Here is a 25,991-nt window from a genome sequence, read left to right as displayed (position 1 = left end):
AAATTAATATGTAAAGCGCGGAGAGCACAGTCAATTGTGGTTCGCGCTATATTTTGTGCGCCTTGAGTCGCCTTGTGGTGAGATATGTGCGCCTTATAAATTCTTGTATTATTATTTTAAGTCATTTTGATTTTTTGGCCTTCTGCCGAGGGACGCTGAAATGAAAATTGTGTGTTAATGTATAGTCTCTGTACACAATTTGTCCACGCGTGACAAGGAGACTACCGTGCACGCGACTATGAGGTGTTTTGGTAATATTATACGTAATTGTTTTCTCTCTTTTCCTCTATTGCAAGACACGTTACTTTGCCTATCGATTAAGCCGTTTTTGTGTGTGCAGGCGGTCCCCGTCTATACGTAAATCATTAACAACAACAACAACAACAACAACAACAACAACAACAACAACAACAACAACAACAACAACAACAACAGAAAACTAGCAAGGAAACAGTTTAAACAACTTTGACTGCTGTCCTGTTTTCCTTGATGTAAGCCGAAGCAAACACAAGTGATGACAAGGGATGATTTGAGACAGTTTTCTGGCGAGGAGTAAGCTTATGCCATCAAGGGACCAGTGGACCTAGAAGATTTGATTTTGAATAAATTCAGGAGAAACAATTAGGCCTACAAAAAAAATGAACGAAACTTACGAACTGACAGCAGAAACAGGATTGAGCGTAACCAACGTCCTACTGTCGTCTGCACGTTTTCTTGTGGGTGTCTTCATCATCATGGTCAACTGCGTCACCATTTTCACTTTCGCGACGGTCGAACGTCTGCGAACGTTTGGAAATATGCTGGTGGTCTCCCTTGCTGTGACTGACCTGATGGTCGGGTTGATAATGCCCCTTGATGCTGTGAACTGGATGCCCGAAGTTTCTAAACAGTTGCAGACCTCTGAGGTAAGTGTGTTTTTACTGTTTTTTTAATATTTGTTCAAATTAATTTTTCACTAACAGATTAAAAATGAAAGCATACCAAACACATTCTGAACTTGTAAATTTACAGCACTGTGCCCCAATATCAAACCACTTTCCTTTATTCCTCACTGTTTCTAGTAGTTCCGTTTTTCTATAAACATAACAAACAAAATAAGAAGGAAGAAGAAAAGAAAACAAAACAAATAAAGACAGTTGTTAAGTCTATATTCGCACTTTCTGTATTTGTGTCCGGGTGTTTGTTGAGTGGACACATAAACCCTGATATTTGCTTGCAGAAAGGATGATCACTTTCAACTTTATTAACCTGATTGTGTGGGCGATCGAGTGAGATCATTTGTGGGTTAGTCAATTTTCAAAGCCATTAATGTAGATGGCGACTGAAAAATGTAAAACTTCATCATGCCTAGTGCCGCCTCAATGTTTTTTCAAATGCCGGATATTCTTCTTCTTCAGCGTTCCAGAAATTCTGGTGACGTGTGAGCTCGTTTGCCCATTTGTGTTCCCCACACTATACTCTGAGCATAGTCAGCTTCACTCCGCTTTCGTTGGGTAGGCATGCTGGGTATTTTCGTGTTTCCATAACCCACCGAACTCCGACATGGATTACAGGATCTTTTCCGTGCGCACTTGGTCTTGTGCTTGCGTGTACACACGAAGGGGGTTAAGTCACTAGCAGGTCTGCACATAAGTTGACCTGGGAGATCGGAAAAATCTTCACTCTTAACCAACCAGGCGGCAGCGACCGGGATTCGAACTCACGACCTCCCGATTAGGAGGCCGACGTCTTACCGCTGCGCCACTTCGCCCGTCCAAATGCCGGTTATGACGTCATCAAAAACATTTACCGGAAAAAAAAGATTAAAAACATCTGACACACACACACACACACACATAAACACACACACACACACACACACACACACACACACACACACACACACACACACACACACACTCTTTGAACTGTAACTTGTCTTACCGTTTTCTATCCCGCCATTAATTAAGGCAGCCACACTCCTTCTTCGCGAAATGACAGACTCTTCAATTCCTCTTTTGCAGATGTGGTGTGTGCTACGTCTGTGCTGGCTCAACATTGGGTGCGTGGCATCGTTCCTCAACATCGTTATCATAGCAACGGACCGATACACATACATTGTCCATCCTTTCCTCTATGAGAGAGTGGTCACCTCCCAGAAAATGTTGGTGACCATCGTCATTGGCTGGGTCTTAGCCGTTCTCTGGGGAACTGTAACCATTTATGACAACAAGTAAGTAAAAATGTGTGTTTGTTGATAAGGTACACAGCAGGGCCGGACCCAGGGGGGGTTCCAGGGGTTCCGGAACCCCACCCCTGGAAAAAGCATGTACCTTGCTTTGAGTGGGTTTTTTTTAACTAGTTTTACCACCAAAACAATGCTGCTCTTAACCCTCAAAACAAGGCCCAGAATGCACCAGATTGCACAGATTTTAACCGTTTTTCAAAAATGTTCCGGGGGAGCATGCCCCCGGACCCCCCAGGCGCGCGCTTGTGGCTTCGCCACTTCGCTGATTTGCCCCCCAAAAAAAGGAGGAACCCCCCCCCCTTACAACTCATTTGGTCCGGCCCTGCACAGTGTTATAGTGTTCTGATTCTTTTCTTTTTCTTCTTCTTGTTCTACTTTTTGTTGTTGTTGTTGTTGTTGTTGTTGTTGTTGTTGTTGTTGTTGTTGTTGTTGTTGTTGTTGTTCTTCTTCTTCTTCTTCTTCTTCTTCTTCTTCTTCTTCTTCTTCTTCATATTCTTGTTGTTGTTGTCGTTGTGGTGTTTTTTTCTTTCTTTTTTTCTTCTTCTTGCTCTTCTTCTTCAGCATTCGACGGCTGGGTCTCTCATAGTTTGAGGCTTGCAGATGTTCTGAACTAGTCAGTTAGCCGCAGTCTTCAGCAGCCTCGCAGGTTGTTCTTGGGGCAGTGCTCTCTGCCCAGGCCCGTACTGGACCACCAGGGGAACGAGGAGATGGCAGAACCATTCTTTACGTCTGTCCCTTGGCCAATGTTCTTTCCATCGTTTTTACACCCACCCTCTCTGCAAATGGAGGGTGTTTCTGGATCTTGTTGTTTCTGTGTACGTTCCTTTGTCCTTGTTTCCGCACTCAGATCCCGGTGATTATTAGGGAGCCGTCATAGTGCCAATAATAGGCCGGGTGAAGAAGAAAAGGTTCCGATGCAAACAAATTCCTTTCTGAGAGATTTTAAGATCCAGGGAGATAAGATTTTACCATTGGCAGTTTGCTCGGTGGGTAGCAGCCCTTTGTATTATCGACAATTGGCTTTAAGAGTAGCAGCCCTTTGCGGATTTTTTTTCTCTCTCCATCTGCCACAATTGTTGATCCCTGAAAGTTTTGTACAAGAAAGTCTCGGTTAAAAATAAAAAAAGCGAACTTTATTTACAAAAATGAAAGACAGTACGAGATGCCGACTTGACGTTACTTTGGAATTAGCTACTAAAAAACACCCCACCACGTTATTTATTATCAACAAGCGGCACCGTTAGTGTAATCTATGGCGTCTCTGCAGACCAGAGAAGCTCTCGTGTGAAAGCGAAATCGCGCGATCGTGCCAAATTTGGGGAAGTTGGTAGTAAATAATTTGTGTTATATTTGTCACTCTTTTTAACTTTTTATTCATATTTCGGCGTGTATCTGCTTCTTTTTCCTTTTCTTATTCTTCTTGTTTCTTCTACAAAGACGGTTTTCCTCGCGAGGCAGCTTTTGTTTTGCTTAATAAGTTAATAATGTATTTGGTTATTTAGTTGTACTTCGTCAACTCTATTCGGGATGTTCATTCCATCTTGTTTCAATAGGAAAACAAAAAAACAAAACGACAACCTTACCAAAAAGAAACCAAAAAACAACAAAACAACAACAACAACAACTGAAAACGACAAAATAAACAACCAAAACAAAACAAAACAAAACAAAACAAAAACACACTGTTTACTGTTGTGATGTAACTGATTTCATTGAACACTTCTTTTTTGAATGCCCGGTTGTATACAAATTCTGGAAGTTTATTGAAGAATTTATTTTTCGTACTTTAGAAATTAAGATTGTTTTGAAAGTTAGTGATGTTTTATTTGGTATGCATTTTGTAATGGTGAAAAAGGCAACTATGTATAAATTGAACCACATTATCTTAATCGGAAAGATGTGCGTTAGTATATATATAAACAAGTCGCGTAAGGCGAAATAATAACATTTAGTAAAGCTGTCGAACGAACAGAATGAAACTGAACTCACTGCATTTTTACAGCAAGAGCATATACTCGTAGCATCGTCAGTCCACCGCTCGATGCACAGGCAGTGAAATTGACAAGAAGAGCGGGGTAGTAGTTGCGCTGAGAAGGATAGCACGCTTTTCTTTATCTCTATTCTTTTTAACTTTCTGAGCGTGTTTTTAATCCAAACATATCACATCTATATGTTTTTGGAATCAGGAACCCACAAGGAATAAGATTAAATTGTTTTTAAATCGATTTCGGAAATTTTATTTTAATAATAATTTTTATATTTTTAATTTTCAGAGCTTGTTTTTAATCCGAATATAACATATTTATATGGTTTTGGAATCAGAAAATGATGAAAAATAAGATAAACGTAAATTTGGATCGTTTTAAAAATTTTTTTTTGTTGTTACAATTTTCAGATTTTTAATGACCAAAGTCATTAATTAACTTTTAAGCCACCAAGCTGAAATGCAATAGCGAAGTCCGGCCTTCGTCGAAGATTGCTGGGCCAAAATGTCAACCAATTTGATTGAAAAATGAGGGTGTGACAGTGCCGCCTCAACTTTTACAAAAAGCCGGATATGACGTCATCAAAGGTATTTATCGAAAAAAAGAAAAAACGTCCGGGGATATCATTCCAGGAACTCTCCTGTCAAATTTCATAAAGATCGGTCCAGTAGTTTGGTCTGAATCGCTCCACACACACACACGCACAGACAGACAGACACACGCATAGCGCTGAGTTCAATAATTATTTTCGAGATTTGCTCTATAAATCCCTTAGTGCACTGGGATTGTTTCAATAACGACATTGTCAGTACCGCCAGATAAAAAAGAAGATTCAAAACGCACATTTTGCAACGCGCATTTGGATAGGCATAACTGTGTGGTCAGGTTTGTGTCAGATCTACTTTTGTGTGTGTCCGTGCTTTCGTCACACGCAAACTCTTGTTTTAATTTCTGTTTGTAAATTCCAGTGTAGCGTTAAGCTAAAAAGTGATGATCTTTGATAGAGACCTCATTAATTTTAAACTCGGAGAAAGGACTGTGCTCTTAGTTATTTGCGATTCGAAACCTTCATCGAGCTTCGACAGATTGACTGTGCAGAGTGCCCCTTGCCAAGGTCGACGGTAAGCACATTTTCAAAATAAATGTGGCATGTTTCTCGTGCGGTATCTTCACTCATCGGGGAGTCTGGTACTAAATATGAACGGTAAGAATGCTCTGAACCCTACACGTATATGCCCATCGTTTTATCGTTCACATTCGCCCAACATGTTAATTTGCTGAGCGGGATTTATGTCGTCTGCTATGCTATGGCAATCATTTCAAAAACAAAAATTGCTCGTCTCGTTGCACTGAGTCTGCACGCATGAGACAGGCTGGTAATAAGTCTTATATATATGGTAAGAACGTTCTAAACCCTACACGTTTTCGATTCCGATTGTTCTTGCCTTGAAATAATAATTCGGAAAACATTCATTTACTGAACAGATGCAGTCGTATAAATTTCAGTGTAGTCTGCTACGTGCTGATCTATAGCTGCTACGTTATCGGAATAACACTTGTGTTTTCTGTTAGCTGCTGGGAATTGTATACTAACTCATCATTTGGTAATGTGGATAATAAGCTACATGCCACTAACATGGCATAATTATGAGAGGAATCTTCGCAAGTCGAAACTGAAAAATTAGACACAGCGGGTTCTATTTTTAGATCAGTGGCAACTGTGGCACAGGCACATGCAATCTGTCAGAAAAAAACCCACTTCTGCTTTAATTGAAAAGCAGAAAATGTATGGTCATAATCATTGGTATTAAGGAGAATATAAGCTACATGTCATTAATTAATTCTGAGGATGAGAGTACACTCTCGCTTAGTCAAAGGGCGGAAGAATACGCTCTGTGGAAAGGTTAGCGCACTCCAAGAGTGCGCTAACAGTTTTAGCGCATCGCGCATCGCCATTAGCCAATCAACTGGTTCACATCAGTCATGTGACACCAGTACTTACTGACAATTGTTCTTCTCTTTTCCATTCAGGTTCTCAGAGGTGAAGCTGTGTGATCCTATCGAAGCGTTTTCCAAGGGCTATGCTGTTTACGGAGCCACCGCAATCTTGGTGACGTGTTTCACCATCACTGCAGTTCTCTACACACTGATCTTTCGCCTGGCTCTGTCCAAACTACGGACTGTGGTTCCTGGTATACCCAAGAACAACACCAACAACATCTTGCATCAGCAGCTACAGGTGTGTATGTGGGTTGTTTGAAGGTGTTTAGGTGTGTGTGTGTGTGTGTGTGTGTGTGTGTGTGTGTGCGTGCGTGCGTGTGTGTGTGTGTGAGAGTGTATATATATATATATATGTACGTGTGTGTGTGTATGTGTGTGTGTGTGTGTGTGTGTGCGTGCGTGTGTGTGTGCGTGTGTGTGTGCGTGTGTGTGTGTTTGTATGTGTGTGTGTGTGTGTGTGTGTGTGTGTGTGTGATTGTGTGTTTGTGTGTGCGTGTGCGTTTATGGGGTTGCTGGTGTAGTAGGTGTGCTTCGTGTTTGTGTACGGACATTATCCGTCCAGGCAAAGTTGGATTTTCAACATTTAAAGGATGTGCGATATGTTCGATGTGCCTTTTGCCTTTTGATTGTTTTCAAGTGAGGGCCGGTTTGTTTTCTGTCTGGAAAGAGTTAAAACCGTTTGTAATGAGTTTGTTTTTAAAATACCCACTGAGTATCTCTTACGTGAAGGCAAGTTTGCCATTTGCTAGGTTAATAAAACGCAAACAAATAAGTCGATGAATCAATTTAGATATCAAGCGTAAATCGATGTTGTGTTATCCACAGGTAGCAAAGCAGTCCCTGGCAGTGTTTCTGGTCTTTGCCATCAGCTGGACGCCCCATTACGCCATTTATCTCGTGCACGTCATCGCCCCGCAACCTTACAGAGCTAGAGCCTTCGCCACCACCGTCGGCTTTTGTAATTCTGGGCTCAACTTCTTCATCTATGTCATCTTTAACCGAGCCTTCCGCACCAAAATTAAGGTTTGGGTGAACCGTCTCTGCCCATGCGCAGCGAGACCTGGCGACGTAAACCCGGAAATCACTGTTGCGTGGCGATCATCAGAACAAAGGACTTTTGTCCAGGCAGTGTCTGCGAACATAGCTCATTCCTCGGATAGGGTAGCAGGCTAACTGCGCAGAAGGGCTTGTGTGTGTTTGTGTGTGTGTGTGTGTGTGTGTGTGTGTGTGTGTGTGTGTGTGTGTGTGTGTGTGTGCAGGGGCGGACGAGGGGGGGAGGGGGGGTTTCTGGGGTTTCCGGAAACCCCCCCCAGCCAAAAAATAACAATATTTTTGTGGGTTTTTTTGGGTTGAGTTTCAATTTTTGGGGTATTAATCTAAATCAGTGACAAAATCTGCTGCCTGAAACTGGTAATGATCATCCTCAGAATGCACCAGATTGCACCATTTTGCATCCTTTTTTTCTAAATTTTCCCGGGGGGGCATGCCCCCGGACCTCCTAGCAAGCTCGGCGCTTCGCACCCATATCTTCACAATATACTTTTGGAAACCCCCCCCCATAAAATGAACTGATCCGCCCCTGGTGTGTGTGTGTGTGTGTGTGTGTGTGTATGGTTGCGTGTTGTTACGTGTGTGTTTGCGTTCGTGCGTGCGTGTGTGTTTTAAAACCAGCAAGCCTTGAATATGTGCGACCCCTCTGACGTTCTCGTATTCCAATCAGTATGATTTGTCAGCACTGTGTTCCCAGTACCTTTGGACTGACCTGACGTTATGAGAAAAGCATCCATATGTATTTCTGCAAAACTGTTGAATATGAACAGAAAAGGAGGCAGCGTGCAGAAGTAGGGGAAAGGCTCCTAATATGGACCGGCTCCTAATATGGACCACCTCCTGTTCTGACAAACTAACGGCGCTAGAGCGCTCAAAACAATTTCATTCGCTTTATTCACCCTCTCTGGATAAGTTGCACATGTCAAAACAGTTGCAGAAACACAAACCTCAAAACCGTCAGGCTTTTTCGCTTTTTTTCACTTTTGGCAGCGTTCACTCTAAATTTGCCGCCTAAAACGGACTCGTTTCTGTCCACAGCCAAAGCTTTTATAACACAAAAATGGCTATATATGACAGCTAAGACAGTATTTGTTACATTTTAACAGTGTGTACCCCGAGTTTCTACTGCAAACAAAAAATAATAGCAAAACCTCAAAGTATGTGTGAGTCCCCTAATATGGACCACCTTCAACAAATCGAAGAAAATAAAAACTAAAGGCAATTTTAATTAATTCATTAAGAAGCTTGCTGAAAATAATCTATAACTAGCCCTCAAGATTTCAAAAAAATATAACAAATAGTCTTTTTTGTGTGAAAGTTGATAATTTCACTTATTTTCACTCTGTTTTTGATAAGCTTCTTTAGTTTCCTGGTGTGCTTCAAATAATACTCTCATCAACCCGAAACAGCTAAATCTAAAGCATATTTGAATTAGTCTGACTTGCACACTAAGTTGTATCATGTTATTTTGAAGTATAGGGGGCTTTTTACAGTGATTCGTGAAGGCCGCTTCACTGGTCCATATTGGGCGCCCAGGCTCCTAATATGGACCTTTTGTGATTTTTTCTGTATTTAATTTTTGCTGAAGGTCTATCAAAGCTATTTCACTCTAATTAGGCCTAACGGTTAAACTAAGAGAGAAGGACTACCAACCACAAAATGAAACTTCTTCGCAAGAAAACAAGCTAGTTATCAGCAATAAACAAAAAGTGGTCCATATTAGGGGCCCTTCCCCTATGTTAGAGTCTTGCAAGACTGTGCGAAACCGATTCCTACCTTGGAAATAATGTGCATGTCTGCTTAATTGTCGTTCACCAAGGATGTGGGGAGATTTCGAGGCATGGGCCTACGCGTCAAAATACACAGGACAAGCTAGTTGTTAACATGCTTTCTCTGATGTACTGTAGAGTTGTTCATGACTTTTTTTTCTTTTTTGTTTTAGCGGCGCCGTGTTAGAGAACGGTTGAAAAACCTTTGAAGATAGTGCCAAACTTCAACACAAACAAATCGCAAAGACATTTGGATCGTTTGCTCTGGAACGGCAACGTACATTTGCCACAAACAAAAATTCCAGAAAAAACACGCTGGCTGGAAGTGTCACATTTTTGTCAGGGGGTTTGAAAGAACTACTTATTGTTAACATAGAACTCCGGCAGTATTCTTTATCGTTCGCACCTAAACCAAAACCGTTACATCTCGAGACGCCGCATAATATGGTGGAAAATGTTGCATGACTTATAAAGTATGCGTCGGAAGAGTTTGTTCGTATGTTTCGGATATCAGCGATGAAAGAAATTTGGCGTCAAGAAACTATTTAAAATATGTAAAATATGTTGCTGCACGTGCAATTTTTCGGGCAACATCCGAAAAATGTGTAAATATGTCGTGATGTGCATTAGACATGATGTCAGTGTCAGTGCGCCATTGTGTTGATGTGAATGTGACGTGGTGTCAGTGTCAGTGCGTCATTGTGTTGATGTGAATGTGACGTGGTTTCAGTGTCAGTGCGTCATTGTGTTGATGTGAATGTGACGTAGTGTCGTTGCACTATTGTTTGATGTGAACTTGTGACGTGGTTTCAGTGTCAGTGCGTCATTGTGTTGATGTGAATGTGACGTGGTGTCAGTGTCATTGCGTCATTGTGTTGATGTGAATGTTATGTGGTGTCAGTGCGTCATTGTGTTGGTGTGAATGTGACGTGGTGTCCCGCGTGTCAGTGCGTCATTGTGTTGATGTGAATGTGACGTGGTGTCAGTGTCAGTGCATCATTGTGTTGATGTGAATGTTACGTGGTGTCAGTGCGCTATTGTGTTGATGTGAATGTGACGTGGTGTCAGTGTCATTGCGTCATTGTGTTGATGTGAATGTGACGTGGTGTCAGTGTCAGTGCGTCATTGTGTTGATGTGAGTATGACGTGATGTCAATGTCATTGCGTCATTGTTTGATGTGAATGTTACGTGGTGTCAGTTAGCCATTGTGGTGATGTGAATGCGACGTGGTGTCAGTGTCATTGCGTCATTGTTTGATGTGAATGTTACGTGGTGTCAGTGCACCATTGTGTTGATGTGAATGTGACGTAGTGTCAGTGTCAGTGCGCCATTGTGTTAATATGAGTATGACGTGATGTCAGTGTCAGTGCACCATTGTGTTGATGTGAATGTGACGTGGTGTCAGTGTCAGTGCGTCATTGTGTTGATGTGAATGTGACGTGGTGTCAGTGTCAGTGCGTCATTGTGTCGATGTGAGTATGACGTGATATCAGTGTCAGTGCACCATTGGTTTTTGTTTGTTTTGTTTTTTAATTTGCCAAGCACATCATGTGTGTACAGTTCTAAGCGCTTGTCGAAGAGCTGTCAACACAGGACTAACAGAAAAAGAAAAAAACATCTATAGACGGACATAAACCCTATCACACACTAGCAGACCATAATAAGCATACAACAAACAACTGTTTAACAACAATGTACACATCAATAGCTATCACATGTATGCGTATAACCATCAAACAAAAGATATAATGGCTAATATTTTCATAAAATATGTTTGTCTGACATCTAAACATAATAACATCACATACACCGGTACACTTCAATAAATCTATATGTAGGCCTACTGTTATCTTATAACATCCTGATCGTATTGAATTTTAGAAAACCCGGCATCGTTTCTTTACATAGGTAAACCACACCTGAAGCCAATTTTACCCCCGGTCCATCCACTCGCACCCCCAGTCACACGCACACTCATATATATGCATCCCCAAAGACAGATACACGCATTCTCGTCCGTCCGCTCCCTCCCACCCCCCTCATACATAATATTCACAAACGTCACATATCACTTCACCTCATCTCGACTTATACAATACTCACAATCTTCTAATGTACATTTCATTTTCCAATATACTATTCAAATCGTATCTATCACCATACTTATATTTACTAATACACATTTTTGCAATCAAAATAATGTGATTAATTACCTTATTATTTTTTCATATATTACTAGGTTGATAACCAAACAAAACACCGTGTTCTGAAAGGTGCACATTTAATCCTGTATTTCTAAAAATATAATGGACAACATTTTCCCAAAAGATCGTCAACTTCTCACACTGCCCCAAAAAGTGTTCAACATAATCAATGTGTTTACAAAATGTACATACTTTTGTTTCTCTAATTATCATTTTATTTAATAATATATTTGCGCGTCATTGTGTTGATGTGAGTATGACGTGATGTCAAGAATCAGTGCACCATTGTGTTGATATGAATGTGACGTGGTGTCAGTGTCAGTGCACCATTGTGATGATGTGAAGGTGACGTGGTTTCAGTGTCATTGCGTCATTGTGTTGATGTGAATGTGACGTGGTGTCAGTGTCAGTGCACCATTGTGATGATGTGAATGTGACGTGGTTTCAGTGTCATTGTGTTGTTGTGAATGTGACGTGGTGTCAGTGTCATTGTGTTGATGTGAATGTGACATGGTGTCAGTGTCAGTGCACCATTGTGATGATGTGAATGTGACGTGGATTTAGTGTCATTGTGATGATGTAAATGTGACGTGGTGTCAGTGTCATTGTGGTGATGTGAATGTGACGTGGTTTCAATGTCATTGTGTTGATGTGAATGTGACGTGGTGTCAGTGTCAGTGCGTCATTGTGTTGATGTGAATGTGACGTGGTGTCAGTGTCAGTGCGTCATTGTGTTGATGTGAATGTGACGTTGTGTCAGTGTGTGTGTGTGTGTGTGTGTTTAATGTTCATGCGAATGAGTGTGTGGGTGTATGTGTGAGTAGGAGTGTGTGTGTGTGTGTGTATGTGTGTGTGTTTGTGTGGTCATTCGCTACATGATTTTATTTCTGTATTTTAATTCATCATGACTTCAAGATCAGAGTACCACCAATGAGTACAGTTTTGAATAAAGAAACAGTGCAAAGTATAAATATGATCTTTTGCATCCATATTGATGAAGCTACACCAAACGGTGGAGGGTTGAAACATGAGGCAAGGGTTGAGAGAACGACCTTGTCGTTAGTCGGAGAGGGGTACCAAGCTCAGAACGAGAAAGAGAAACAAAAGAAGTATTAATTTTGTGTAAACAATGCTTTTTTATTTTTGTCAAAAGTTAGTCATACACATAGTCAAACAAAACACAGACTAAATTGATCATTTACACTCTTCTCTCACAACACAGCTCCTTCCTTTGTAAACCAAAATAGTTCCACTATGTGCGCATATGACACAACCCACATTATACCAGTATTTTTCCCGGTGTACAATGACATTTGAAAAAAAATCACCATTCACAACTAGCGCCTGCGCGGGGCAAGCACAAATTCTCACTGTATCGGAAACCACAACACTCGAAAAGTGAATATGCTGTTTTGAACCCTTGAGACATCGATCCTCCTTTAAGCCTGAATAAAGCGATATCAATAAGCTTTGGCACTGAATTTTCCTTAAAAAGACTTCGCAAAGTTAACTTCGGGTTCAATTAAATAATGGGGAAAACTACCATCGGGTAAATAACTACATACTTATTTAATGCTATGCATGAGTAATAAATAACGTTAATACGTAAAATTGCAATTGACAACTCAGATCTATTTAGCCGTAAAGGTAATAAGAACAGTTTCAAATTAGTCAGGTTAAAACGACGACAAGAAAATGCGACCAACATAATGTTAATATGTGATTATATAGTTATTGATCTTTTGCAATCAAATTGAACCCACAACTTTTATACTTTTTTCAAAACAAAATAACAACAACAACAACAAAAGAAAACGTTCACTCTGTCATGAGTTAATCCATCCACCTATTCTGTCATACAAGTTTGAAAATAAACCCAGTACAAAAGGGTACGCAAAATTTAAAATAAAGTCAAAATGACAATGGCACAAGTAGGTATAGGCACATTCTTTCACCGATCATGTTCAAATAAAGATCACAATCATTTTTATTTACAAAGATAGGCACAGTGTATCTGCTGACATCTTTACTCCCTCCCCTTCTCAAGCTCTTCTATGAACTTGGATGAAAACCATCATCACAACAACAGAAGTTAATGCTGTTTTCAGCGTTCTTCACTAGAACAGGTACACGGTCAAGTTTTTGCATCCAAAAAAAGAGCAGCACTATAACGTGTGGGTAGACTTTGTATATGGCCGGTAGGGATAATACATCATCAAAGCGGCAGCCATATTTAGATTTTGAAACCAGCCAGATGAATTTACCTCGATCACAAACACTAATAATTGTCATAATACCGCTCGTTTCTGTGACCGGAAGCTGCGACCCCGAGGTCAAACTCAAACGGAAGTGGGGCCACCTTTTCCTGCGGAATGTCTTTCAACAAAACGTCCGACGTTCCGAAGAGTTCGTCTGCTGCGTCTTTTGCCTTCATGTCGGCCAAGTCGCCGCGCTGGTTGTCTACCTTAGTAGGGCCGTCGTTTTGAATGTAGGAGGCGCCACAGGCGTACCCAAACCAGTTCTTGCCAAGTGGTTTCGGTTCGCCAGCCGAGACGCGGTTGTGAAGCTTGAAATATCTGCAATCAAAACCGGAATAGATTGTACTATTTGAGAATATTTTGTTTGCTTTTCGTCTCATAAATATCAATCTTTTTTGTGTTTAACTACAGTCGAGGGGGCAAATACTGGAAATAAAACGTTCACAAGTAAAGGGACTATAAATAACGTGCACATAAAGACAGGAAGGAAACAAATTTGCTGGCAAAGACCACAACAAGCAACCTAATGAACTAACAAACAAGCTAACCTGTCTATGAACTAACAAACAAGCTAACCCGTCCATGAACTAACACACAAGCTAACCCGCCCATGAACTAACACACAAGCTAACTCGCCCATGAACTAACAAACAAGCTAACCCGTCCATGAACTAACAAACAAGCTAACCCGTCCATGAACTAACAAACAAGCTAACCCGTCCATGAACTAACAAACAAGCTAACCCGCCCATGAACTAACAAACAAGCTAACCCGCCCATGAACTGACAGACAAGCTAACCCGTCCATGAACTAACAAACAAGCTAACCCGTCCATGAACTAACAAACAAGCGAACCCGTCCATGAACTAACAAACAAGCTAACCCGCCCATGAACTAACAAACAAGCTAACCCGCCCATGAACTAACAAACAAGCTAACCCGCCCATGAACTGACAAACAAGCTAACCCGTCCATGAACTAACACACAAGCTAACCCGCCCATGAACTAACACACAAGCTAACCCGCCCATGAACTAACAAACAAGCTAACCCGCCCATGAACTAACAAACAAGCTAACCCGCCCATGAACTAACAAACAAGCTAACCCGTCCACAATTACGCCAGGAAAAGAACGTCCCCAAACAATCAAGCTTATGATGACAGATCTTTTCGTTGTTGAAATAATAGTATCATACCACAGAGAAAAAAACACCACTTTGATAACGCCGCATAGAATGAAGACTCGAACCGTGAACGCCAGAGAGTCCTGTTCAGATACACTCAAAACTGATTTTCGAGCTAACGCCGCATGTTCCAGTGAACGATAGCAAGTGTAGTCTATCTTAACCCTGATGCACAAACAGCACCCATTTTCTGTGAGGCTGAAAACAACACTGCAAAAACCCGTGAAATCAGAAGCGTAGATGAATCTAAAAGCAATATTACGAATACACACTTGTTTCCCTTGAAGAAGTAAAAGTTGTTGTCAGTGTTAGAGGTAGCGGCTTCGGGATGTTGGGGTGCTCCTATCCAGTAGACGGATGTCTGAAGCGGGTAGCCGGGTACCACCTTCTCTGTGCGAGGGTCCCACTCCCAGAATGAACCGTCCTGCAAAAACAATCAACGCACAACGTTTAAAGCAGAACAAAATAAAAATAAAATGACCGTCGCTGAGACAAACATTGTTAAAATGAGATGTGAACAAAAGATATCTTTACTCACCAAGACAACGACAACACGAGTCTGGTGTCAAATGTTTGCCTGTGAAGGTTTCTTCGGGACAACATTAATTACAGAAAGGAAGGTAAACCAAAACGCAAAAGCAAAAGATTTTTTTTTTAAAAGAGAGAAAGAACTCCGAAGTGATTCATCGTGTAGATTATTTTTTAATGCAATCTGTCTCAGATTCTGTTCACCCCAACTCAAATAGCGGAAGGTATTAATTTACGCGTATTAACACTTGTTGGACCATCTCAGATAACATATAAGTCTTTAAAGTAAAAAGTAGCAAAGTCAAGTTCTCATACATAGCGGCATGTATTCACCTTCAACTGGACCGTTGTTTTAGAACTTATAACAGAGCCAGTAGAATCAATAGAAGCCGAGACAACATGACATGGTAGTATATAAGCTTGTTAGTAATTCATTTTTGTATGAATGATAGATGCAGAATTTCTTGTATTGGTGCATACATTAAAGGGGACAAAAACATGACGCAAAAAAAGAAGAAGGGTAGCTTACTCCGAACATAAAGATCTTGGTGATACTGGCGCCGTAGGTAAAGGTCAAGGCAGCACTGGGCCGGAAGCGGAAGTAATCTTGGTAACTCATCCACGTCCTGGGGTAGCTGGCATCTAACCGGAAGTCAGTGTATCGCCATACACGTGTACCTACAACACATGACAAAATATTTGATTTTATAATGAGTTTACTTTTTCAGACGAAAAATGGTGTTGTTATTTAACCTATGATACAAGATGTTTAATCCAATGTTTATTCTTTATCTGTCATGCTGTGATGTCTTGTGAGACAGGCAAATTTCTGTTTAAAAAACCCAATAAAGTATTTGTTCTTGTTCTTTATTCTTGATTAAACTATGCTTTGTTATGAGCGATTCTGAAATGAACAAACAGAAGCAAAGAAAACAAACAAACGAACAAACAAACAAGAAAACAAACAAGAGAATTTGTTTGGTACAAAAAACAAAAGACATTCTGTTGCACGAGCAAAAGTTTTACCAAAGGTTTCTGAAGCTTGTCTTTCAAAATTCAGAAGAAAAGACAATTAGGAAAGTAAACATCTATAAGCAACTGAAAAAGATCCAATAAAGAAAGGGATTGGAATCACTCACAACACAAGTTTTAGCTCGTGTTATGAGACTAGTACACAAATCAAGAAAATACAGCCACGGAGGTTATAAGCGAAGAAAACCATAAAATAAATTCGTGTTCCTGACTATAAGCTTTCATATAATTCCTGAAAAAATACGAATGCTAATCATCATTCTCACCTTTAAAGAGGTAGTGTGTGCGTGTGCTGGGGAGGTAGACAGCAGCACTGATGTGGCGGCGCGGCGCTCTTTCAAATACCTCCGTGATGTACTTGGGGTAGCCGGGTTCCAGTCCCCAGGATCCCACCTTGTACACCTTGTCAAAACGGAACAGGTAGCTCACGCCTTGCTCACCTGTAATCACAGGTGTGACATCTCTCATTAGCTTGCAGGAGATAACATTGCCATTTACCAGACTGTGTGAGTTCTACTGCGGGCGGTACGTGCAGACAAAGACAAAAGGAAAAGTGCAGAGAAAGAAAGGAGAAAAACATGGCTCGAGGAAAAGAAAAAGGAAGAAATCAATCAATCAATATGAGGCTTATATCGCGCGTATTCCGTGGGTACAGTTCTACGCGCAGGGATATTTATTTTTAATTTTTTTAATTATTTTTTTTTTAAGGAAGGAAAGAAAGAGTATCATACAGATTGTCTATTTCGCTGTGAGCGAGTGTCAAACGTAAGATATCTCAAGTCAGATGGACAAACAGAAGAGTACGCTTGTAGAATAGAGACGAAAGAAGGGAGGGGGGGGGGGGGGGTAGGGCTAATAGTGGAGATGTAAGCTGTGTTGCAGGTTTGCCAGATGGAGTTACAAGAAACAACAAGACAATCGCTTGCTCGAAGACTAAACAACGTACGCACAAAGCAGTTAAGTTCCGCGCAAACTTCTGAGACAACAACACAAATCAAGAAATGTTATAGCATAGATTAAAATATGAAAGAAAATAATTCTCAGGTTCAACTCACCTCCAGCAATGGCGTCCACTCTGAAGTCAGGCCCGCAGTAACTGGGAAGGGAAGGCCCATTGGTCGTTGTAGTTGTGGTGGGGGTGGTGGTGGTGGGGGTGGGGGTGGTGGTGGTTGGAGTGGGTGTTGTTGTGGTCGTTGTTGTGGTAGAAGGGGTTGTACTGGTAGTGGTGGTGGTTGTGGTTGTGGTACGTCTGGATCCTGAAAACAATAAAATTAAATTAAATAAAATTGGCTTTGATGGTACTGTCGTGTTCATCAACACTATCTTAGACCTGATCCGGCTTTCATAATTATACTATACAGTATGGCCATTTTTTCTCATGAACACATAACATAACTGAACACATAACATCACTGAACACATAACATATAACATAACTCTTCGTCTTGAACACACACCATAACTCTTCGTCTTAAACACACAACACTTCGTCTTTAACGCATAACAAAGAACATACTTTGGCAGCCTGCAAAGTCTCTGAGCAGAGCGAGAATGTTTTATTCGATGAGTTATAATTGGTTTTTTTTATGAGTTTTTACAGTACGCATGCTGCTCGAATACGTTTCGCTAAGATCTGTTGGTTTTGTTCAACAATCATAGACAAATTCCGAAAATAACTGTTGGTTTGTTCTACTGTGACAAAATCAGCTTATCATACAGATAAGAGAAGCACTGTCAAAAATCGCTTACCATACAAAGCCTGGATTCCCTTGATGTCGTCAGAATGCAGTTGCAGGTCGGGGCTGTACGAGTAATACGGCGCCATCAGGGCACCGTGGACGTTGGAGTGCCCCAATCCCAGGGCGTGCCCGAACTCATGGGCAGCCACAATCTCCAAGTCCGAGCCGTGCCCGGTGCCCAGAGACCAGTTTTCGTCTTCGTCGAAATGTGTGTTTCCGCCCATACCCGGCCCGGGTTGAAAAGCGTGCGCCAAAACTCCGCCTGAAAATATGAGATGAGTGGATATGAATTTTGTAAAGACGGTTTCGTACGCTCTTATACACTGCATAGGCATAGGCATAGATCGGTTTTCATTGTCTATGAGAGATGGAGAGACAGACCGACCGGCATTTTCATTGCCTATGATAGACAGACAGACAGACAGACTGGCAATTTTCACTGTCTATGGTAGACAGACAGACAGACAGACAGAGAGATGGATAATCATCGGTTCCTGTCGTTGTCTTTGTTGACACTTCTCGAGAAAAATCCTCGACTTTTGGGGATCTCTCAAATCGATTTCTCCCTATCACGCTTGGGAATCCTTTTATCTGATGAAATGAAACCAAGCACATTTTTCACTTTGAAAGAAGTTTTTGATCACAATTTACAACCTTCACCACACTGGATTGCATCCCGTCACGAAACTCATTTCTACGGCCATCTTTGGGACATTCTAAGATAAGGCGTTTTAGTGTCTGAGGCTTATTTCACAACTCAAGAATAGAAATTCGCGGGTTATGACTATATTCAACTGTACATATTATTGCGGAAGCAAACCAACAGTTAAGTGACTATATTATTTTAAAATATCAGCACCAATTTAGAATTCTTTTAAAATACATTTTACATGTGCCAGCTTCATCGGATGTTGTCCAGTCACAAACAAACCAGAGAAATTGCAGCACGCATACCAGCCGATGTTGGACTTTAACCTTTCTTATTTTTGTTATTCTCTCGAAACTCACCAGCGCCGTCAAAACGATTATGATAGCCATCACCATGGTCGCCTCGAGCAAAGACAATGTCGATGTCCGCATCCCCGGTGGTCGGTCTGAACTTGAGTGGGGTCACGTCCGACCAGTGCTTGAGGCCTCTCTCCAGGGCTCGCCTGTAATATTAACACATGTTTTTATTTTGTACGTGCACAGTCATGTTGACAGAGAAATTAGGGATGCACGTGCTTCACACTACCGTTTGAAAATGTGGTCCCCCCTTTCCATTTAATTTTTGCTTATGTTGCCTCCCTGTCTTCGTTTTGTTTGTTGGTGTGTTTGTTTGTTGGTGTGTTGGTGTGTCTGTGGTTGTGTGTGTGTGTGTGTGTGCGTATGTGTGTGCGTATGCGTGCGTGTGTGTGTGTTTGTGTGTGTGTGTGCGTGTGCGTGTGTGTGCGTGCGTGTATGTGTGTGTGCACGCGCGTGTTTGTGTTTTTTCTGTGTTTGTTTGTTTGTTGTTTGTATACATGTGTTTGTCTGTTAATTTAAACAGGTGGTTGCTACAAGCCTGAATTTAGCGTAATCGCAGCAAAACACGAGCACAAGCAATAAAACGCGCCTTACCATTGATCGCCCTCTGGCATCTTTCTGGACAGTCTGGATGGTTTCCAGGTCACCGTGTCCTTTCCCCAGCGTGTACCTGGGTCACAAATAATAGTGCAAATTCATTAAATAAATAATAAAATAGGCATAGATGAAGACTTTTGATTGCATGTCCGTAAAGTAACGTCTGAATTGTATTGCGCGTCCTTTTATTTTCAAATTCAGAAAAAGGATTTTTTTTTAAATCGGCATTATTTGATTCAGTATTTGATCAATAGTTGAAAAGAGAGGTATTTGTTCCAGTATCATTCCTAGAACTCAACGTAAAATGGTGATGGTGTGTGTGTGTGTGTGTGTGTGTGTGTGTGTGTGTGTGTGTGTGTGTGTGTGTGTTATATTATTATTGATATACCTGTGATCAGATATATATAAAATGTCCAAGATTGCTTTCCGTGGTCAGTAGCCTAGCGTGATTTGCATTTCTACACAAGTGTGCCCTTACAATTTGTCTCAGCTTTCTTCTTTTGATGGAGATGATTACGTGTGGGTTTGGGTTCAGGCAGCATAGATTGCTTTGTCTGTTAGCTAATTAACGTCGTCTGACCTAGACTGCGAGCAGGCAAATGATTTATCCCTTTTACTTCTTTTTTTATCATGATTAATGTTCTGTTGGTGAAATCAAGAAAATTAATACTAAGGGAACGTTTTGGGATGTCAGAGGTACATTGACCACGCCTTTCACGTGTGTGTGTGTGTGTGTGTGTGTGTGTGTGTGTGTGTGTGTGCGTGCGTGTTTGTGTGTGTGTGTGTGCGTATGTGTGCGTGCGTGTTTGTGTGTGTGCGTGTGTGTGTGTGTGTGTGTGTGTGTGTGTGTGTGTGTGTGTGTGTGTAAGTGCTAGCATGCGTAGGTGCGTGCGTGCGTGCGTGTGTGTGTGTGTGTGTCTAGGACAAAATATTGGACAGTTGTTGTTGAACATTTTCATGTGAATTCTACCAGTAAATATTCCGACAGGTTTTCTTTTCATTTTTTGATAAACGTCTTTCATAGCGTCATACACAAAAGTTGAGACCGCACTGTGGTGACCTTGTATATATATTTTAAATGAAATGCATTGAATATTCTTTGACCCGGTCCGGACTATGGGACTGTATTTCATCATGGAAGCTTAAGAATTAATTAATTAATTTGTTCATTAAAAGTCTGCTTAAAATGAAATTGCAGCAACAGATTTAAAAATAATTGAACCTTATTCCTTGTCATTTTGTGAATCCCAAAAAATATGGTTGTATGTTATGTTCACTATGAAAAAGTGCTCATTTGAATGACAGAAAATCGGTTTATGCAAATTAGATCCTTTGCTTCGGCATGACCAGTTCGACCCGTCTCGGTTAACGGGTTTCGGCTAGCCAGGTCTTTGTAGTCTCTGTAATGACCGATCCGGGGTTTTCAGTGTCGTTCTATTACCTTCAGGCCAGCAGATTGACTTCATATCGCTTGACACGACTTAATTGTTGTTATGATTGTTATGGTTGTTTTTCGTGTGGTACGAGAAACCAGTGGACCAATCTCGGGCGAATGATAAAATGTGTTACATTCTCACCCAAAGTAATGAAGTTCTGAGGAGCTGATAGTCTGCCCGATGACGCGTTACGAGGGCCGTGAGGCATGTCGGGAAATCCACATCGAGGCGACCTCATTTTGTTGACTGTTGTCTGATCCAGATGCCCGGTGACCGGCAGACCGGTAAACTCCTGGAAATCTCTGTAAACAAACATAACAGTGCAGTCAGTTTTTAATATTGTTCGTGATTTTTATCTCACGCTTGACGTTTTTGACTCATCGTTTTCTTCGTTCATGGGCTGAAACTCCCACGTTCACTCATGTTTTTGCACGAGTGGACTTGTACATGTATGACCGTTTTTACCCCACCCGATTCAGGCAGCATACGCCAATTTCGGGGGAAGCTTGACTAATGAAATATGTCAGTCGGTAGTGGTGCTGGCTTCAAAACCAGTTGTCACTTTCAACGTGGGTTCGATCCCCACGTTCTGACGGCGAGGGATTTATTTTCCAGAGTCAACTTTGTGCAGACTCTCCTCGGTGTTCGAACACCCCCGTGTGCACGCATGCGCACGATAAAGAACCCGAGTTCACAGCGAAAGTCTCAGGGCTTGGAAACATGAATACACGCATGCAGGAAAAAGAAAAAAATGGGTAGCGCCGTATACTGTATGGCAGCTTGCTTTCCCCAGTGAGAAAGCACCCCGAATGTTCATGAAGGTAACCTCACAGGACTAGATGATATCCTATCCTTATCATTTCCTCTGTTGCACTGAGACAGTGACGAATTTCAGACATGTTTGAATCACGATGATATGCTTTTACTGTACATGATTGGAAACAAATTAAGAACGGAAAAATACGAAACAAAAGCATGCAAACAAACAAGCTAACAATCGAATCTATAATATTTAACATTCACTTACTTGATGGCTTGTGTGATGGTGGCTTCTGAGTGGTACACAAAACCTCTGTTCCGGCCACGTGTCTTTTCTAAGTAGCCATAATGCTGAAGGAATCCCTGAAAAACAAAAAAAATAAATTATTTTGTTGTTGTTGATTGTTTGATACACTGTGGGATGCGTTGTTTGTTTTGGCAGCGCATTTCCAAAAAGTATGTAAACAAAAAGAGTGATGTACTAATGTTAGAACTTAGATACCAGAACAGCTGTCCGCGAAAAAAGACGATTAAACCTACAAATAACGGGAACAGTATATCGACGCTGGAGCTGAAGTAACGATAAAAAATTTTTTTTTAAAGATAAATGAATAAATTAATTTATAAATGAACACATGACTGAATGAATAAATGGAAAAAAATTAAAAAACGAAAAATAGGAATCAAAACATAATATTCAGTATTATGTAGAATTAAAGAGAATACAATGAAATAACACACAACTAAGTGTAGAATAAGATCCAACAGAACAAAATAAATGAACAGCTAAAGATAAAACATGAACAACAACAAAAACTTTTCAAAACAATAAAAAAAAATTAAAAACTTCAATGAGAACTTAACAAAATACTACAAAAAGCCTGAAACAAGAAGAAAGACAAATGAATCAAATTCTTACCATCATATCAAAAGTGTCTCTTTTTTCCCTGTCCAGCGAAGCCTCTTTCTCAGCAGAATCCGACGTTTGACCTACATTGAAAATACTGGCTGCTCGTGCTGCTTCTAGTGTGAGACACAGTGCAAACACTGTCACTGTCACACGCCCAACCATTTTTTTCTGTGATAGTCAACCAATAAACTCCCTTTGGAGTATGAAGGCTAAACAATTCGAATGAAAAGTTTTTAGCCTAAATATATTATTTGCCAGTCAGTATACAAGGAAATACTGTAACTGCTACAATTTAGAGTTTCACAAATTTCTTCTTCTTTTTAAATTTGTTCCTCTTTTTATGTTTCTGCTTGTTCTTATTCTAATGCATTAGCACCCAACGCTGGAAAAAAATAATCTCAGAACTAAGTGTTCAGTTCTTCACAGCTTGAGTGATTCTATCAAGTTCAAAGCTCTAAGCAAGAAGATATGGTTGTGTCCACACGGGAGCCAGTATTTATACACAGCCAAAATCCGTGTAACCTTTGTTTCCAAAAAGGAGTGAGTATTTTTAGGTCGGATTTTGTGACCTCACCACAGCCACACTTTACACCGGAAACCCTCGGAATATCCTAATTGCTCAAGGGTGCGATCACTTTCAAAAGACGCGGACAGAGAAATCGGACACAGCGTAAGAAAAGGCCCTGGAAAAAGAATAGCACCTTTTGAATCAAACCTTGCTTGGTTATCGCGCTATTCTCGCATCTTCCGTAAAAGGGATTTTTTGGAGAGTGTAATCCTACGCAGAACCGTTCCGTGAAAGGTCGGCTGCAGCCGGTGTGACGTTTTCATCTTTCGCCGTGGTGATATTTCGATTCTCGGCCTCGTTGATCTAGTATAAACTCTACACTGAACAAAAAAATACCCTTCGATAGTATTGATGAGCGACCTTGTGTACCTTACATTCATGGGGCCAAATTTGTCCAACCAATTTTTTTTTATTTAGCTTAGAAATTTGATTCATCCTAAAATGTTTCCCTTCTTACTCAAGGGACGTAACCACTCGGTACACGTTTTCGAATAAATCGATTTTGGGGGTGAAATCTATTACATTTCACCACCAATTTTCTTCACATGCAAGAAACTGACATGCTTTTCGTCCATAAATAATTTCACTTCTTAATTTTACCAGGAAACAACATTTCAGTCTTGAGTATATATCGAGGGGGAAATATGTACACAGGCGAAAGATGAAATCGTGACCCGGTATGGGAAGTTAGAGTAGGATATGCATGAATGGACCCATTCATGGACAAGTGAATGAAGTTTATTCCGCATGTTAGACCTCAGTCGTACACAAAATCCCTGTACAGAAAGGGATAGCGGAAAAGGTACCAAAAGTACAAAGCTCTTGACCCTAGCACAGTTTAATTGGGAAACCGTGTTTCTGTCATTATAAGTAACATCCAGATGACACACATAATTATACATACTAACTTAGATTACATGTACATCAATCGTTTATCTGTAAATCTGGTCGTTTTTGTTAATTTGACTCAGTACGCATATCCATGCCAACAACCCTTATTTTATGTACATTTTTCAATTATATATTCAGCGAACTTCAGTTCTTTCTTTCTTACTGTCTTTCTCTCTCTTTTTCTATCTTTCTGTCTTGTTTTCTTTCTTACTTAATTACTTTCAATCAATCAATCAATCAATGAGGCTTATATCGCGCATATTCCGTGGGTACAGTTCTAGGCGCTCTGCAGTGATGCCGTGTGAGATGAAATTTTATACGGCCAGTAATTGCAGCCATTTCGGCGCATATTTACCTTTCACGGCCTATTATTCCAAGTCACACGGGTATATGTAGACAATTATTAACTGTGCCTAAGCAATTTTTGCCAGGAAAGACCCTTTTGTCAATCGTGGGATCTTTAACGTGCACACCCAATGTAGTGTACACGGGGGGGGGGGGGGGGGGGGGGGGGGGGAGTTCGGACACCGAAGAGAGTCTGCACACAAATTTGACTCTGAAATAAATTTCCGCCGAACCTGGGATCGAACTCACGCTGACAGCGGCCAACTGAATACAAATCTTTCTTTCATTCTTTCTTTCTTTCTTTCTTTCTTACTTCAGTTCTTTCTTTCTTACTGTCTTTCTCTCTCTTTTTCTATCTTTCTGTCTTGTTTTCTTTCTTACTTAATTACTTTCTTCCTTTCTTTCTTTCTTTCTTTCTTTCTTTCGTTCTTTCTAACTTACTTAATTACTTACTTTCTTATTTTCTTTCTTTCTTTCTTTCTTCCTGTCTTGCTTTCTTTCTTTCTTTCTTTTTTTCTGTCTTTCTTTCTTTCTTTCTTTCTCCCTTTCTCTTTTTCTTTATTCATGTTCAGTTCTTCTACGAAGCGAAAGAACGGTAAAGTTGGAGTCCACTCATTTACTCTTTGAAAACATTGCTACACACAAGTTTTTCAGTCAGATTGAATCTGCCATGATGTAAAATATAGTCACATTCTCTCCCCCTCCCCCTCCCCCTGCCCATCCCCCCCCCCGCCCATCCCACCCTAAATACATTCACATACGCAAAGACGAAAAACATGGGAGGGGTGCTGTGAGGAGTACAATTCCTACAATGAAAAAATAAAATGATAGACGTGTACTTGTAGAACCAAGGTCCATAGAAATAAGAATGTGGGCGATGCAATAAAGGACACAAATCTGGAAGACGCGGGTTGGGGGGGGGGGGGGGGTTAATGCATGTAGGAATTTTCTTTTCTTTTCTGCTAACAGTTTATTGAATGTCAAAACGTAAACAGCCCTTGGGGATGGGGAGTTTTTCGTGCATTCGGTGTATTCGGTGAATGCACCCTGCTGCATTCGGTGTTTCTACTTTAATGATTTGAAAACTTGTCTAAAGGCAAAAGGGTGTATGCTTGGAATCGTAAGAATTTGTGAAACGCTCATGTGTATAATACAGGGCGTGAGCGTTTAAATACATCTTACGGAAACTGTGACATGCTGTTTTTCTTCTGTGTGGTTCATGTTTGATGCGTTTACGTATGTGCGTGCGTGTATGTATGTGTGTGTGTGTGTGTGTGTGTGTGTGTGTGTGTGTATGTGTATGTGTGTGCGTGTGTGTGTATGTGTGTGAGTGTGTGTTTGTGTGTGTGTGTGTGTGTGTGTTTGTGTGTGTGTGTGTGTGTGTGCGTTTTCTTTTCTTTTGATTTCTTTTGTTTCTTTTTCTTTTCTTTGGCGGTTGTGGTGGTGATGGTGTATTTTTAACTTTGATTAAACATCGACATTTATGATTAGGAAATTTTA

At 40.8% G+C, this 25,991-nt stretch overlaps 2 protein-coding genes across 2 annotated transcripts; one reads left to right on the top strand and one right to left on the bottom strand.

The window, feature by feature from the left end:
* Positions 1 to 734: 734 nt before the first annotated feature.
* LOC138977196 (histamine H2 receptor-like) lies at positions 735 to 9,872 on the top strand. The gene is made up of 5 exons (XM_070350101.1): positions 735 to 905; positions 2,004 to 2,212; positions 6,244 to 6,451; positions 7,039 to 7,236; positions 9,846 to 9,872. The coding sequence occupies exons 1-5, from the start codon at positions 735 to 737 to the stop codon at positions 9,870 to 9,872; spliced, it is 813 nt and encodes a 270-aa protein (XP_070206202.1).
* Positions 9,873 to 12,338: 2,466 nt separating this feature from the next.
* Positions 12,339 to 23,942, bottom strand: LOC138976045 (matrix metalloproteinase-19-like). The gene is made up of 11 exons (XM_070348841.1): positions 22,697 to 23,942; positions 22,046 to 22,140; positions 21,160 to 21,320; positions 19,580 to 19,655; positions 18,989 to 19,131; positions 17,991 to 18,242; positions 17,297 to 17,497; positions 16,508 to 16,681; positions 15,739 to 15,887; positions 14,954 to 15,105; positions 12,339 to 13,813 (listed from the first exon to the last, which is right to left on the bottom strand). Exons 1-11 carry the CDS (start codon positions 22,847 to 22,849, stop codon positions 13,516 to 13,518), a joined length of 1,854 nt encoding a protein of 617 aa, XP_070204942.1. The 5' UTR covers positions 22,850 to 23,942; the 3' UTR covers positions 12,339 to 13,515.
* Positions 23,943 to 25,991: the final 2,049 nt, after the last annotated feature.

Source organism: Littorina saxatilis, linkage group LG9 (assembly GCF_037325665.1).
Source record: "Littorina saxatilis isolate snail1 linkage group LG9, US_GU_Lsax_2.0, whole genome shotgun sequence".
Classification (NCBI taxonomy): Eukaryota; Metazoa; Mollusca; class Gastropoda; order Littorinimorpha; family Littorinidae; genus Littorina; species Littorina saxatilis.
The sequence above is the reverse complement of the archived record's forward strand: the minus strand, read 5'-3'. Positions and strand labels throughout refer to the sequence as shown.

Bases quoted from the DNA above. Each gene is read 5' to 3' on its own strand.
- LOC138977196 (XM_070350101.1), top strand. From the start codon at position 735: ATGGTCAACTGCGTCACCATTTTCACTTTCGCGACGGTCGAACGTCTG. The intron at 6,452-7,038 runs GTGTGTATGTGG...TGTTATCCACAG, and splicing joins TCTTGCATCAGCAGCTACAG to GTAGCAAAGCAGTCCCTGGC. The intron at 7,237-9,845 runs GTTTGGGTGAAC...ACGTGGTTTCAG, and splicing joins CCTTCCGCACCAAAATTAAG to TGTCAGTGCGTCATTGTGTT.
- LOC138976045 (XM_070348841.1), bottom strand. From the start codon at position 22,849: ATGGTTGGGCGTGTGACAGTGACAGTGTTTGCACTGTGTCTCACACTA. The intron at 22,141-22,696 runs GTAAGAATTTGA...TTTGTTTTTCAG, and splicing joins GAGACACTTTTGATATGATG to GGATTCCTTCAGCATTATGG. The intron at 16,682-17,296 runs GTGAGTTGAACC...CTGTGATTACAG, and splicing joins AGTGGACGCCATTGCTGGAG to GTGAGCAAGGCGTGAGCTAC.